Source organism: Gopherus evgoodei, chromosome 7, assembly GCF_007399415.2.
Source record: "Gopherus evgoodei ecotype Sinaloan lineage chromosome 7, rGopEvg1_v1.p, whole genome shotgun sequence".
Classification (NCBI taxonomy): Eukaryota; Metazoa; Chordata; order Testudines; family Testudinidae; genus Gopherus; species Gopherus evgoodei.
The window spans coordinates 50712401-50729155 of NC_044328.1; the positions used below are offsets into that span (position 1 = coordinate 50712401).

A 16755-nucleotide genomic window follows, 5' to 3' on the forward strand; every position below is an offset into this window, starting at 1 on the left:
AAAGAGACAGACTTAAAACTATTTTATATTTTTATTAATATCAGCTGTATCTATGATTTCCAGATTATTTATTGATTTGTTAATGTTTGCACAGCGCTTTGAAGATATAAAGTGCTATCTAAGTGCCAAGTATTATTTTTTCCCATCTTCTAATGTTACTTTTAATGGAGTTATTATGAGAAGGTGAGGTTGTTTACAATCTCTGTAGGAAGATAATGATACTGTCTATTTAAATGTCTTAAAGCTGCATAATCCATAGTGGTTCACCTATTGTATGATTGCAGTCAGTTTATTTTAACATATTTTAAAATGCTTATCTTGTCTATAAAATGTTTAGCTAAAATGTCTATCTTGTTAAAGAATGGCACATGAAATGAATAGCAGTTTCTGTTGATTATTCACAGTAATCATTTAATTACACACTTGAAGTCCTGCGTGTAAGGCACGCTGTCAGGGTAATGCAGGTATAGTGTTTAAAAAAGTCGTTTCATGGTAGCTAATACCAATATATTTTTCATTTTATTTAACCCAAAGAAAGTGATTTTGGAAGAATTTAAGCAATCTCCTGTAGTGTTTGCAGCACCGGCATTGCAACTTTGGGCTAATACATGAGAACCAGAAAGTGAAACAGACTAGAAACAATCCATCTAGGATTACTAATCTGAGTGAACGAAGAGCACTAAGTAATTGATGAAAAACTGGATTTTTAAAATTTTCAGATTTTATTAATTATAGGACTATGAAGTTGTTTTGTCATTTGTTTGTCTTAATGCCCATATACACACACAACTTCAGTCTTAGTCAACAGCAGGTATATGTGTATACCATGACAGCAGAATTGTGTTTGAGCCTGACTGTGTCCCTTTAAACACTCAGTCAAATATACCCACCCAGCTCCCACTAAAGTTCATGGAGTTGTGTGTGCATATCTGAGGACCAAGTTATGCCACCTATATGGTAGAATAAATAAATACAGAAAATCATTTTTACCTTAGTTTCTGTCCATTTTTGTCATATAAACAACTATTTTGAAACCTATGTTCATAATGGTATGTGATCTGATTCATAAGCTATATATTAATAATACTTTACAGTTTTGTAGCAAAGGATTCTGCAGCTTTGGCAGTTTTAAAATTATTTTTACCATAATGATACTTATTATTGTCAAATGAACATAGTTTTAGTAAGGATTTAATATGTACAGGAAAATCAAGATCAATGGGGAAAACATATGTGATAAAAAGTAATATGGATTCCTTTTTTGTCTAGCCCTGTTATAGTGGAAATCCCACATTTTGGATCAATGCGAGGAAAAGAAAGAGAACTGATTGTCCTTCGCAGTGAAAATGGTGAAACATGGAAGGAACACCAGTATGACAGCAAACATGAAGACTTAAATGAAATTCTCAATGGAATGGATGAAGGTAAATATATTTCATCAAAGCTTTAACTGGGTTAACGTCAACAGGCAGAAAGCAGGGCTAATATGAAAATGTAAATCTCTGCTATTTCACTTCTGGAGAACACATGGCATTACAAAATAAAATAATGAAATGAGCGTAGGGAGGAATTCTGTAGCATTGGCCTTAACTCACTCCCACCCCCTCATCTCCAGTCACCCAGACCCCGGTTCCTCACAATGCAGAACAATAAGCTTTTCTACGAAGTCACTGCAGGTTTACATGCTTCCTTGTGACTTTAAAAATAAAATAACATACTTACCTATAACACAACACTTCAGAAGAACATAGTGACTGCATTGAGGAATAGTCCCATTATTAAGAAGAGTCAAATTAAGGCAATCCAGGGCATAGGCTCACCCGAAATTGGGACTGTACCTGGCATTGCCCCTGGCTGTGGCCCTACTCCTGTGCCCATGGCCTCAACTTTACTTGTTATGGCACTGGCAGGAGGCACCCACACAGACTCTCTTCTGAGCATCACCACACCTCCTTAGGAAGACTAGGGCCTCCTGCTCTGTCAAGACATTGCTCACTCTCTATTCAGCCTGCACCTAATTCAGCAGAGGACTCTGTTTGAAGGGCCTCCTGCTAACACAATTCCAGCACAGCCATGATGGGGTGCTGGCAATGAGGACCCACTCACCCAGAGTTGCCAGCTGGCGTGGTTATGGTGGGGGGCTCTTGAGAAGCTGGTAGCAGAGTAAACCTATTGAAAGAAAAAAGGTAGTTCATACCTCGCAGAACACTCATTTCAAATGTTTGCAGCTTCAAGCAGAGATCACCCGTGTCAGGTGCTCCTCACAATCATGAGGACTAGAAACACACCTTTTAAAAAAGGAAAGCTCAGATACTTAAGTTATCATGTGACACCAAGAGCAGGGCTCGGGTATTTGCCTGTTATGTCTGTGCCTTAATCCAGCCGTGTATCTATGCAATGTCCTTTCAATATGTGCAGGTATTTACACAGCTGGAACCCACAAGGCCTGAAACCTCAAAATTGATTAGGTTTTAAACTTAGTAACCCATTTCCTCCTGGCCCCATAAGGGTGTGCCACTGGGTTACCCGAGGTTGATCTGTGGCTGGACTTCCTGGTTTCTGTAGGAAGATATCCTTACCCAGCTTCTCCCCCTGCTTTCAGGGCTTGAATACTTTCAAAGAATTACTCACAACTAATCTACAGACCCAAGAATTATTCGCTGGAAGTCTTCAGTAAATAACTTCTGAAAAGTGAAAAGTTAGTGAAAATCTTAAACTGATGGACAGAATTTTAACAGAAATGTTAACAGGAAAACACTATATTTGGTGACTAAATTATTTACTACAAATTATTCACCCAGATCTACATAGAAATGAAATGTCTGTAGTTCAGTATGTTATCACGTACTGCTGTACTTTGTTTTTAATTATTTCCCCTCATAACACTATATTCTATGTGACACCATATGTATGCATAAGACTTAAATGATATATCCACATGTCCAAGATTCTCTTGAGATTATGCAGAAACTATTGCTGAAGGGTGTCCCTTGACTAGGTTATTGTTTCCTTAAAAGCATCTAAAATAAATACATTAAAACTTCCTGCATTCAGGAGTTTGTGGGAAGAGCACAGAATGGCTCCATGGCAATAGAGATGGAAAATGCTTTCAACAAATTTTCTTTTCATACATTTCACCAAAAAGCATGAGTTTTTCAGGCAGTGCTAATGCTAATATCTCTAACTGTGATAGAAATTGCTGTTTAACATCCAAATATTTGTCAATCTCAATTTTGCCATAGGAGGAAGTTTCTTAAATCATTTTCAATTATTTCCTGGGGCATAGTAAGGTTTTTAACTATACTTTTCATATTATCAAATCTTTTATATATCTTTTGCTGATATTGCGCTGCTACAGCTTTTCATATCTGAACATGCGTAAAGTATCCTATGATTCTGTGTATAATTTTTCGCTTAAATTTTTTTATAGAAAGTCACAGTCTATTTGGGCACAGTTGTAGTTAGGTGAAAGCTTAAAGTCATTAGTAGCAGATTGTACAATAATTGTAGAGACTGTAGTAGCAGACTGTAGAGGGCAGCAGCAAATGAACCTGTATGAAGCCTCTGCTTCAGTAAAGGCTTTTCTTTGTTGAATAGGTGAACTTGAGTAACAAAGAAAGCAGAAATTAAGGAGAAAAATGTGACAGTGTTGTGGTTGGTTTCCTGGATTTTTGGATGCGTAATTTGACTGGTTTCCTGGATACTGGGGATGAGGAATAGCCAAATGAGTTTCTGCTTTCCAAGTGCACAACAAAGAGCCATGTGTTATGCAGACAATTTCTGTGACTGTTTATTTTTAAATAAATGTATCAGAATTTCTGAGGCATTGTGGCAAACACACTGCAAATACTGTGCCAATAGGTTTGGAATTCAAAAATGTAACCTATTTCATAATATAAAGGTACTTAAACTCAGTGAAGCTGAAAAAATAATGAAGGCAGTCCCAGCACTATACAGCACGTGTACGAAATGCACTGGGATTGAATGAAGGCAGAACCCAGTGCAATAACTCCCTCCCCCTCCCTGAGATGTTATGTGGTATATAATGATTCACTATTTAGCAGAAGCTCTGTTGTACTCCTTTGCATTGTGCTTCTCTGGTCTTAATAGGTAGGAAGTCCAGAGAAAATGTACTGATCAGCAGCTTAATTCTGCATTCTTTGCTCTTCCCACATTCCCACTGACTTCATTTGGAGTGTAGGGGAAAAGTAAAATTGGATGCAAAATGCATCTATAATACTCCAAATTGCACCATATATAGTATTTATAGAAATTCTCCTGAAAGTGCATGATGTTACAAATTGATGTGTTGCAGAGTATAGAGAGAATTTCTGCATAAATTATGGGGATCTGGGAGTACAGCCCTAATTCCTTAGCTAGAAAAACATAAGCTCCTACAGTTGGAACCAAGGAAGAATCTTTCTTAACTGTAAGTGATTGCAGTACTCTTTCCCTTTCTGAGGTTCAGCCACTAGAGGGTCACACACATATGCATGGCATTACAGAGCGTACAATGAAATGCAGTGTTATTCCTTTGGAGTGAAAATCTTTTGCCACCTCAAATCCCAAGCCACAGAAAAAATGAAGACATTTAAAAATCAAGTTCTGAGATAGGGGGAAAAAAATACTGAAGACATTCCCCCAGAGCCTTGATTTGTTGTTGCTGTTTTGTTCATGCTAGCTTAATTCTTCTCGATTCAGAAGTTAACACTGGGTTTGTTACAGTTAAATGGTACCTCATCTGTGATATAAAAGCTCCTAAGTGGTATGAAAAGTGATAATTTCATTTATATTAACAATTTACTGGTTAATAACAAAAACACACCTCCGAATTAGAGATCTGTCTGAAACAAACCCCTGAATCTCAACACCCCTGCCCTTGGAGGATGTTTGGATCCAGGTATGAACTCTGAGGCTAGAGCCCATTTCTAATCAAAATGGAAAGTAAATGATAAAGAAATTAGTGTCAGTGAAGTGATCTGTCACTTCCAGAAGGTCAGTATCATCTTTACAAAGAAGTTTTGCAACCATCTCAAAAGACAGATACTCTCTGGAATTGTTCATGTTTCTGTTAATCATGTAACTGGATAGTATGTGTTGTCCCCCATTCACTTGTTCCTTCTGACCTGTGTAATAAAGACTGAAAAGTCACATTATATGCCTAACTCCATAATATACTGTCTTTTTAAAGATATGGTCTATTTATCTTTTTGCTGTTAACCTAGTCAGGATTGATAGAAATCTTCCGTCATTATCTAGCCATTGCTAATGCTGTGAATGGAAATGTGCTCAATTATTTACTGGAAATAGCACCATCTACTGGGGAACCTAGCTATCAGGCTCAAAATAATTTAAAACCAGTAGATAATACTTGGAGATATTAAACATATACTTGAATAATAATCAGCATATTGCTTTTGGTTTCGCGCGTGGACAAAGACACTTAATGGAAATGGGTCAGATTTCACCTTTATGCCACAAGTGTTACTTTCTCTTAATTTCTATGCTGAAGTTGTGATAGCTAATTTTTTCAGCTGGGCTATTTTTTACAGGTGCAAATTGTACCCACATTTGTTGCACTTACAAAATTTTTGTGTCTCTAAACAAATTGTGGGCACAACTAATCTTGTTTGGGTAGCTAATTAACTGACGTGCACTTGTATGAGCACACAAATGTTAATACTTGTGCTTACAATGTAATTGCAAATTTAAACTATACTTTGAAAAGGGAGGCTGGTTTATTGCTGGGGTTTTTTGTTTGTTTTGTTTTGTGTTTCATATGTAGGTTTATTAAACTACTGATCAAACCAATGTGAATCCAGTTCCTTACCTGAGGTTTAAAATACCACCACGGCTCATGTTGCAGTGATTTTTCCATTGTTTCCTGGAAATCAAATGAAAACATCTAAATATAATATAGTTTCTGTCAAATTCTTTTTGCGCTTGATAATGAAAGACATTCTGCATACACATAAACAACAAAACCATAACAAAACCTGTTGATTTTCAAGATGACATTTCCCAGTTACTTGTATCACTTTGAGTGGTTCACAATGTGTAAATGGTTGAAATAAGGAGCGGTGGTCAGTAGTTTCTCATCTTTGACTCCCCTGTATTTCCACCATGATGGCTTTTGCCATAACCTACACATTTGCTGGTCCTCTATATTGGACAAATAGAGATGCAAAACCTGAAAGCTGTTCTATTTATGAATGGACAGCTGCAGTACAAATCCCATTAATGCATGACATTGGGCAGTGGGGAGGGAAATCGGGTACTGGAACACATAAAAAGCCCTTGAAGCTGGGGACAATAACCATTAGGATGATGCTTTCTTTTCTCTGATCCTAATTTTAGTTAGAGGAAACCCATGTAAACATAAATAAAGGAGTTAGACCAAGGATTAATTTGATCCACACTATCTTAGCGCTGTTATTCACATGTGCAAAACCAGATATAATCTCCCTCCCTGGCTCTGAACCAGTCAATCTGAGCTCTTTTTCTACCTTGGGAGAGGTGATTTGGGCCTTCCCGATCACGTAATACTCCAGTAGCAGCCCTGATTCTGGGAGGGCTTTCCTGGGAGGTTTTGCATCCTTTTTCCCCTCCATCTTCGTCTTGTTTCTCACTCCCATCATCCTCTCCCCACTTTTGTATTTAGCTATTGCCATGACTCTCTCACTCCATTTCCCCTAATGTTTCCTTTTTCTTATCTCTTCTTTTTCTCCCTTCTTCCCTTCCTCACACTTGGCCGTTTCTTCCTCATGTAGATTTTTTTTTAAAAAAATGCAACATTTAGTACTCAGGGCTGCCCCTTTAGCCCACTGAAATCAACCTCCTGCTTGGGGCCTTGCATTCCAAGCATGCTCTGTAGGCTGAGCCTATCTCTTTCACTTGCACTGGAACCAGAGTGGGAAGAAACTCCCCAGTCCCCTTGACAGCAGGAGTGACAATCTTCCCTCACAGAGCTTGGGGCCCAAAAGGCTTGCGCTGTTAGTACCCCTTCTAATACTCTAGGAACGCTACTAATGGTTTCTCATTTCCACTGTGGCCAGTGCTGATCCCCAATTCCTGCCTCCCCCTCCCAGCATATCTCATCCCCCACCCCCACCCCACTCCTATAGCAGGGAGACAAACACTGATCACAGAGAAAAGTGCATTACTAGACAGAGCACTCTGGTGGATGAGTGCAATGATGCCATGTGACAATGAGAGAAGAGTGATAAGAGACTTCTCTGAAAAAAATTGCTTTATAGGCTCTGTTCTTAGCATAACCTAATAATGACTGTGATGAGGAAAGAGAGGTTGACCTAGTTTTCAGTGCTGCTGACCTACCCTAGAACCTTTCTGTATAGAAAAGCATACGTTGTAAAGGCAAAGCAGTTTGCCAATGGAAAAATGATGGAAACGGGTCACCTGTGTTTAGAGCAGGCTTATGATTCAGAGATCAAATGGAGAATACTTAAAGTCGATATGTCAAAATGTATCTCTGAGTCAATATTATTTGTTCCTATCTGCTTTTCCCAGAGCAAGGCAGACAGATAACTGCAATAGGTATGTGCTATATTTAGAAAATTTGTACGAAAGAAGGTACACAGATTTAGTCACGTCTGTATCTTAAGAAAGATTGACAGCAATAGGAGATACTTAGGTGTAGTGGTTAATGGAAAAGTTTGGGAGTCAAGAACCCCTGGGTTCTGTTCCCAGTTCTACCACTGACTTGCTGTGTGATCAAAGGAAAATTACTTAAATCTATGTTTTGCTTCACGTCCCTTCTCTTCTGTAAAATGGGGATAATACTTTCCTTTTTAGTAAAGTGTTTTGAGATCTTTGAATGAAGGGTATTACATAAGTGAAAAGAAATTAAATTAATTAATTAAGGAAAATGGTACTATTTCTAGATGTGCAGAACTAATGTGATGGTGATCTTAACATACAAAATTCATGATCAAGGTGTGTTTAGGAAATGTGACCTCTTCGAGGACTGATTTCCCCTACTTCATTAGATCTCTTTTGCCAGATTTGCATTTTTATGTGATTGGTTTATGAGAGTCAGAAGTGGCTTAGGGTTGTCCCTCCACCCTACTCAAGCCTTTATTCCCAGAAGCTGCAGGCAGAAAGCTTGTTTCATTAGAGGACTCCAGATATAATCTCTGAGTCAGAATTAATGGAAGCTGGCATAGTGGGAACAAAAGTTATCCTTGCCTGTTAGCCTGGCATACTCTAGAGCAATGCAAAGTGCAGTTTATCCAGATTATCACATACATCTTTGAAAAGGAATAACATCATTTTTAGCATTTAGATTTTAATTATTTTGGAATTATAGTCACTCTTATAGGTACAAAAAAGGAACATAGCTCCTTATAAACTACCCTATAAAAGCCCCCTACTGGTGGTGTAAGGCTTTTATTGCACCTTAAACCTGCCATTGGTTCAGGACTGAATAATTTCTGTCCTGCCACTAAGATCAAAGTAAATTTTTGGTGGAAATTCTACATTTTGGGGGAAAGCAAGAAATACTGTATATGGTAACTTGTTTTTCTTTTGAAATATAACTGTTCTGATTGATTAATGGGCAGAGTGCAGGTAACATGGTAAACTGTATTTATCAGGCATCTTTTAGCACATGACTCTGCAACTTACCACAGAGATTTCACCAGCACACATGATAGGTATTATAGGCCAAATCCTTTTCCCGATGAGGCTGCTTTGCACTACTCCAGCAATACAATGCAGCCTTAAAATTGACCAAAGTGACCAGTAAGTGATTCTACTGATTCTCTTCCCAGCATCAGAGCATGTTGAGAGCCTGGCCAGAGAGTGCCCAGACACATGCATCTTGCAGCATATATGTATACTATTGACAATGTGATTTAAATTACACTTATTTCTAAGTTCATAAGTTTACTACTCATTTGTTAGATGACCAGTGCAGGAACCCTTCTAAGTTCATAAGTTTACTACTCATTTGTTAGATGACCAGTGCAGGAACCCTTCTCCTTTTCCTCCCTTATGTTGCGTAACGTGCTCTCCCACGTTATGTTAAAATGTGTGAGTGTTGAATTTGCGTTTAGTTGGGACTAGTTCTAATGTGGCAATCACTCCATAGCACTGCAAAGTCTCTGCATGAGCTGATAAAGTTCCTCATCTTGTCACTGGAGGCACTAAGGGCTCCACTAACCGGAGGATTGACACTCTGGCAATTGATACATCAGCAGGCGATTTAGCGGGTCTAGTGAAGACCCGCTAAATGAACCACTGATCACTCTTCCCTTGATTCCTGTACTCCACTGTATCAAAAAGAGTAAGGGGAGTTGATGGGAGAACATCGCCTGTCGACATCGTATAGTGTGGACCCCGTGGTAAGTAGATCTAAGCTACATCGATCTGAGTTATGCTATTCATGTAACTCAAATTGCGTAGTTTAGATCAACTTTTCCCTTTAGCATAGACAAGGCCTTAGACTGGCAGTCAGTGCAGAGTGACTTCAGTGCCTATGTGGATAACAAGTGTTAGAATCAGCTCAGGATTTATTGGCTGCTATGACAACCGGGAGACTATCCCAGGTGGTTACTGTCTCAAATTACATAGCTAGTCACTCTCTAGAGCTGTTTGGGGAGGAATTGGAAGTTAGACAATTGGAAATTAGGCCAATGTTATGGACTGACCATGACTTTTTGCATTTTTGATGTTGGGGCACGCCTATGATATCAGGGCAAGGGGATGCATTTTGATGGCCTGGCCGGAAAGACCCTGAGCCTTCCTTCACCTGAGTGACAAGTGAAAAAGAGTTTTGTGATCTCATTGTCAGGAACATCAAACTTGCACAAATGTTAAAAATAAAACAAAATCCATTTGTTCTTTCTATTTTAAAAAGCCTTCTTGGACTTTTGAGTCTGGTGTGGAATTCAGCTTTTCCACAATACAGAATAAAGCTGTGCACTCTTAAATATGTATGTACAGTATTTGCAAATATATTATATGTGAATATTTTAATATATTTTTCCCCACAGAGCTGGATAGCGCTGAGGAACTAGAGAAGAAGCGTATCTGTAGAATCATCACAAAGGATTTTCCTCAGTACTTTGCAGTGGTTTCACGAATTAAGCAGGAAAGTAACCAAATTGGTCCTGAGGGAGGTGTTTTGAGCAGTACAACTGTGCCTCGTGTCCAAGCATCCTTCCCAGAGGGTGCTCTAACCAAAAGAATTCGAGTTGGCCTCCAGGTAATAAACCACACCTACAATAGTTATTTTAATATGATATGCAAAATCTAGAGCTGCAATTTTTAATCTGTGGGGTGCAACTCAAAAATGAGTCACAAGGATATGTCTAGTAGGTGACATCACTGACTGAGAGCTGGTAAAGCCTGTGGTGAGTAGGACACAGGGCTCCTAAACCCACCACCCAGGGCTCCTGCACCCCACCTCCTACTGGGACTGGGGCTGGGGCTGCTACCTGCCCTGCTTGTATCTCACCACCTAGTCTGGGAGCTGCTCCACCACCCACACACTGCTCAGCATTGTGGCAGAGGAAGTTTTTCCCATGTGCTGTTTATCTGTCTTTGTAGCACCAGCCACATACCCCAATGCCAGTAGTACCAGCATCCATCCTTCCTACCCTTTTGTGTGTTAATACAGCTAAATGTACATGTATACATCTAGGAACAACGAATGTAGGCCATATTTACATGATGAGGGATTCTGTCCTGAAAGCAATGACTCTGAAAAAGATTTGGGGGTGTTCATGAATATTCACTGAACATGAGCTTCCAGTGCAATGCTGTGGCCAACAGGACTAAAGTGATCCTTGGATGCATAAAGAGGAATCTCAAGTAAGAGTAGAAAGGTTATTTTACCTCTATATTTGGCATTGGTGCAACCACTTCTAAAATACTGTGTCCAATTCTGATGCCCACAGTTCAAGGAGGATGTTGACAAATTGGAGAGCCTTCGGAGAAGAGCCACGAGAATGATTAAGGGATTAGAAAACCTGCCTTATAGTAATAGATTCAGGGAGCTCAGTCTAATTAGGTGAACAGAAAAGGTTAAGGAGTGACTTGATCACAGTCTATAAGTATCTACATGGGGAATCAATATTTAATCACGGGCTTTTCACTCTAACAGAGAAAGACAAATTCAAACTAGAAATAAGGTGTAAATTTTCAGCAGTGAGCATAATTAACTAGTGGAACAGTTTACCAAGCATTGTGGTGGATTCTCCATCACTGACAATTTTAAAATCAAGAGTAAATGTTTTTCTAAAAGATCTGCTCTAGGAATTATTTTCGGTCAGTTCTATGGCCTGTGTTATACAGGAAGTCAGACTAGATGATCAAAATGGTCCCTTCTGGCCTTGGAATCTATTAATCTAAATCCTTGTATCACCAACTCTCCACCCCAGCCAGGAGCTCTGCATGTAAGTTGTAAGGAAGCTGCAGTGGGCCCAGAGAGAATTTCTGTGGCAGAAGATCAACCTATGGCTAGTATAATAGCACTATGCCGTCCCCTATAGCACAGGGCTATGCTTGGGAATGGGAGAGGCTGTAGTGCTTAAGACTATATCTGCTCTGGGCTGCAGAGCATCCCATATGCATCTGTAGGGAGTCTGCAGAGGTAATTTAAAGCTTCCTTAAAAGTGGAGCAGAGAATCTAGAGAAACCTTCCTTCATGCTGGTTTCTGCTAATTATCATTTATTGGGGGGTGTTGGCATTTTTCACAACAAAATTATTTGTCCAGTTGATTTGGTGGGTTCATTAAATAAGAGCTTAGTTTTAGATTGCTTTGCTCAGAACTTGTGCTGGTGAAACATTTTAACCATCATCTTTGCAGATCACCATATAGTGCAGTTGGATAATGGAACGGGTGACAAATCAGTGCCTTGTTGTCCAGTGAGAAACTGTCGGGAAAAGTAATGAAACAATTTGATTCATAAAAGCATCCAAAATATCTGATTCAAAATTTATCCTGACTTATTTGTTCTAGAAATTAGACTTGAAATTGAGTAAGAACAGATTTCTTATGAGATTTCTGCTACTTTTTGGTTGAACTTTAGTTCAGAAGTGATGCAAGATTTGTGTTGCTTTTCTCACTGTAATTTGGTGCATTAATGATTACTGTGTAGATAGAGCCCCAGGAAAGGCACATTTTAAGAAGGCCAAGAAATAAGTAAAACGGGACAAACAGAAAATAAAAAGAATTGAGTTCTCATTTTGGAAGGATTCTGCTGGGCTAACACAGATTTTTATCTCAAGATATGAAATTCCTTCTCTATGTTGACAGGCTCAACCAGTTCCAGATGAGATTGTCAAAAAAATCCTCGGAAACAAAGCAACTTTCAGCCCCATTGTCACTGTGGAACCAAGAAGAAGAAAATTTCATAAACCTATAACAATGACAATTCCTGTGCCACCCCCTTCAGGAGAAGGTGTGACCAATGGATACAAAGGAGACACCACACCTAGCCTTCGACTTTTATGTAGCATTACAGGTTAGGCAAGAATCTACTCTTTGCAAAGGTTACTGTGACAATAATACATTCACATTCATTTGTTATACATTTCAAATGTAGCTTTCCAGTGAGGAAAGCCATTGATAGTTCCAAGTATTGAAACCAGTAGGATTAAAAATAGTACTCAAGTGCCTGATGTAAAGCCCATGGAAGTCATTGGAAAGACGGCCACTGAGTCAGTGGACCTTGACTTTGGCCTTGTGTCATTATCCACGTTAGAGGAAACTTTACAGCAACAAAGTTTGCAAACATTTTATGACATTTTATTAAGTGTTCAGTATGAAGAATCTTTCCATTGACAACTGCATACATATAGATAAAAATCCAATATGGATGCAGTCTGGATCCTATTGATTGCAGTGAGAGTCTAGCCACTAAGTTCACTTGGGTCAGGATGTTACCCAGAATGTGTATCTTTCTACATTAGAATCAGTTTCAGATATGTATGTAATTTATTACTATTCAGATGTATGAGAGCAATAGTAACATCTGTTTGCATGTGAAGCAAAAGAACTCAGTGTGGAAGTGTTCTTCTGCAATCCGTTCAAAAAAAAAAGCTTGAAAATTCATGGTACATGTTTGGTTTTTAAAATAAAATTATTTATGATTTACATGTGACTTATTTTCACAGGGGGGACTTCACCTGCTCAGTGGGAAGATATCACAGGAACCACTCCATTGACGTTTGTAAATGACTGTGTTTCTTTCACAACCAATGTTTCAGCCAGGTATGGGAATGCAAAATACCAAACAGACCCAATTATTTGTTTCCTTACATAGGAAAAATAGGGTTTTCCCCACAGCTTTCCATGATTCTTAAATAAGATTTATAAAGAAATAAAAGGTCTGATCCTTAGCTGGTGAAAATTGGAGTAGCTCTATTGACTGTATTGATTTATACCAGCTGATGATTTGGCCCAATAACTTGCTGTACTATTTTTAATAGCAAAAATAGCTTCATATCACTGTTTTTTATTGGTAGTTCACAGGCTTAGCAAACTGTTGGAGTTCGTACATAATTTTTCAGAAAAGAAAAGCTGTTTTGATAGGACATTAATGTTGCACAGCTAAGCATTCCATATTTAGGACACCATGGTTCAGACTGCATGTGAAACTTTAGCTCTGCTCCTTCGTATGCATTATGAAACAGTCTTTAATGGCAGTTCTCACATACTGTTTCTCTAAAATTACAATACAATACCATACAGGCTTTTTGTATAACATTTACAAAGTACATGGCTGCTCTCCCAAACACTCCTTCATACCTTTAGTACATTTCTCATTATACTGCTATGTTTAGCTACACCCAGAAACCACGTCTGGAAAACTTTGGCCAAAATGTGAATGGTTTTGAAAATTATGAGCAACTGAACTCAGGAGAACTGGAAACTCTTATGCATCCTCACTATAGCAGTCACTGCCACACTTCTTATAATAAATAATGTTTCTGCACATCCTTTCTTGCTCTCTGGGACAGCATGAACTATACCCTGGGAAATTTCCCACACAAATCATCTGTCAGGAAAGGAAAATAATCCCTCTTTCTCTGTACCGATTTTGAACATTTATGTGACAGTGGTTCACAAGTTCCCGGACTGCTGAGCTGCAATCAACCTTTGGATGGCCAGCAAACAGCAAATACAAACCAAAGACTGCAAACCAAGTTTATATAAAAGTGTTTCATTTGAGGGATTGTTACATACGTAACAAGCTCTTTTATACTGTGGAAGAATGTCTTCCTCTGCCCCCCTAACATCCCTAACTTGTGGGTGTACTAATTGTCACCATGCTCCAAAACTTAATCAGAGAAGGAGGCAATATAATATCTGTCCTGTAGCAAGCCTCCTTTCTTGCATATGCAATTTATGTACCATGAGTTTTCTATACCGCAGACCATGGATTTGGCTGTACATTATTCAGTATGGCCTCCCATCTCACTCTGAGTACGGCTGATAGTTTATTTTAATGAAGATTAGATATGGGTACTGGTGGACCTCACAGAAGTACAATGCAAGATACAATTTAGATGGCACTTAGCCACAAAAATCACACCATCTACCCAGGTTTGGGTACTCAGAATGAGCAGTTCCAGGAGACACCAACAAAGGATCACCCAAAGATGCAGATTCCACCAATCCAGACCACCTCACTTTTACTCATCTAAAGCACTGATAGGAAAGCTCTGCCTTTGCCAATGGGAAATTTGCAGAAACTGTATTCATCCAGAATGGCTGGGGAATCATGGAAGCCAATGAACACAATGATTTCTCTTTGCCTTCCTTGAAAAGTAATCTCTATTCTGCCTCGTCACCATTAGCTGAGACCACAGTTGTTCTTTGCTGATGCAACAGAGTTTCTTTATAAAGTTTTGGCCAGTGTTTCGTGAGACAAGCTCCTGTTGTCGTTTCTCTTTCAGATTTTGGCTTGCAGACTGCCATCAGGTACTAGAAACTGTCGGCCTCGCCACACAACTTTATAGGGAATTAATATGTGTTCCTTATATGGCCAAGTTTGTGATATTTGCCAAAATGAATGACCCCGTGGAATCTAACTTGCGTTGCTTCTGCATGACTGATGATAAAGTGGACAAAACTTTGGAGCAACAAGAGAATTTTGAAGAAGTTGCAAGAAGTAAAGATATCGAGGTATATTTCATATTAACAGCAGCTCAGATTATTCCCTTCCTCCAGTGGTGTAGAGAATCTATGCTCTAGTTCACTCTACAAGAGCAGGCGGGGTGCCAGGATCTCACAAAAGAGGTCCACAACCACTATAAGCCATCTATATGAAGGCTCACAGCGAGCAGAGGTGAAAGTAATTAAGGGATTTATCGCAGGGCCGGGGTCCTGAGCAGGCAGCAGGGGGTCCCTTGGGTGGAAGGGGCGGGGCCTTTAAATCCCCAGGCCCTTTAAACCAGAGATTTAAAGGTCCCTGGGCTCCAGCTGTGGTAGCAATTGCTGGGAGACCCAGGCCCTTTAAATCACCGCTGGAGCCCCATGGTAGCCGTAGCTGTGGCTGGGGCTCCCGGCCGCTGCCGTAGCTACCACTACCATGGTGCTTCAGCAGCAGGGCTCTGGCAGCGATTTAAAGAGCCCGGGACTTCCAGCTGCTGCCACTACCCAGAGGCTCTGATGGCAATTTAAAGGGCCCGGGGCTGCAGTAGTGGCAGCCGGGAGCCCCAGGACCTTGAAAATCGCTGCTGGAGCCCCATGGTAGCTGTAGCTGCTGTGGCAACTGGGAGCCCCAGGGCTCTGGTGGTGATTTAAAGGGCCCAGGGCTCCAGCTGCTGCCGGGACCCAGGGCCCTTTTCAATTGCCTGCTTGAGGAAGCTGCCCCCTGCAGTTATGGTCGGCTCTGTACCAGCTCTTGCTGGTATGCCGTACTGGCCCGGACCAGCTTCTTTTCACCTCTGTCAGTAAGATTATGTGAAGAAACTCTTTGGAAGCAGGATAAAGGGACAGGACTTGAGAAACCATCTTTACGTGGGTCCTCCAGTCCTTCTGCCTATTGGGAGTGGGGAGGTAATGCAAAGGACTCTGGAGTAGCTGCTGTAGAGCAGCTGCCGGGAGTGCTGGAACAATTTTTATAGCAGGGATGCTGAGAGCCATTGAACTAAACTGTAAACACTATATATAATAGAAACTACTTCAAGTCAGGGGGTGTTGCAGCATGCCGTCCCCTCACCTGCACCCCTAGTTCCTATGGCAACTGCATTCCTGCTTCATAGCTTGGTGGGTTAGAATTCCCCCCTCCTTGTCCACATAGAGATCTCCAGCACACAACTGAGTTACTCAGGCTGATTTGTTTGGGATTTTTGAGGCAAAGGGTGTTTCTTGTGAAAAATCATGTAATATACACTTTTCCCTCAGAGAATCCTATGCTGTAGCTAATTATAAAGATATCCATATGTATTGAATTGGAGCTATATTTTTAAAAAATAACTTTAGCAACTAGAATGTTTAAAAAATAGTTTTAATTAATCAGCTGCACTTAGTGTCATATTATAAGTACCACAGTACTGTTGAATTAGATCAGTGTTGAACATGTATTAAGTCGATGCTCATATACCATTAAAATAGATTTTACTCATTTTCAATTTCTGTCTTTTTCTTTGATAGGTTCTGGAAGGAAAACCCATTTATGTTGATTGCTATGGAAATCTGGCCCCTTTGACAAAAGGAGGACAACAGCTTGTTTTTAATTTTTATGCTTTCAAGGAAAATAGACTGCCATTCTCTATTAAGG

The 16755-nt window shown here is 39.7% G+C and overlaps 1 protein-coding gene across 2 annotated transcripts in view; it reads left to right on the forward strand.

Moving 5' to 3' along the window:
- Positions 1 to 16755, forward strand: part of ANK3 (ankyrin 3) — a 295498-nt gene that overhangs the window by 227318 nt on the left and 51425 nt on the right. For both annotated transcript variants that reach the window (XM_030568802.1, XM_030568803.1), the window contains exons 28-33: positions 1270 to 1424; positions 10014 to 10225; positions 12282 to 12489; positions 13142 to 13238; positions 14927 to 15155; positions 16629 to 16754. In XM_030568802.1, coding sequence (XP_030424662.1) covers positions 1270 to 1424; positions 10014 to 10225; positions 12282 to 12489; positions 13142 to 13238; positions 14927 to 15155; positions 16629 to 16754 — 1027 coding nt within the window. The remainder of the gene's footprint in view (positions 1 to 1269; positions 1425 to 10013; positions 10226 to 12281; positions 12490 to 13141; positions 13239 to 14926; positions 15156 to 16628; position 16755) is intronic.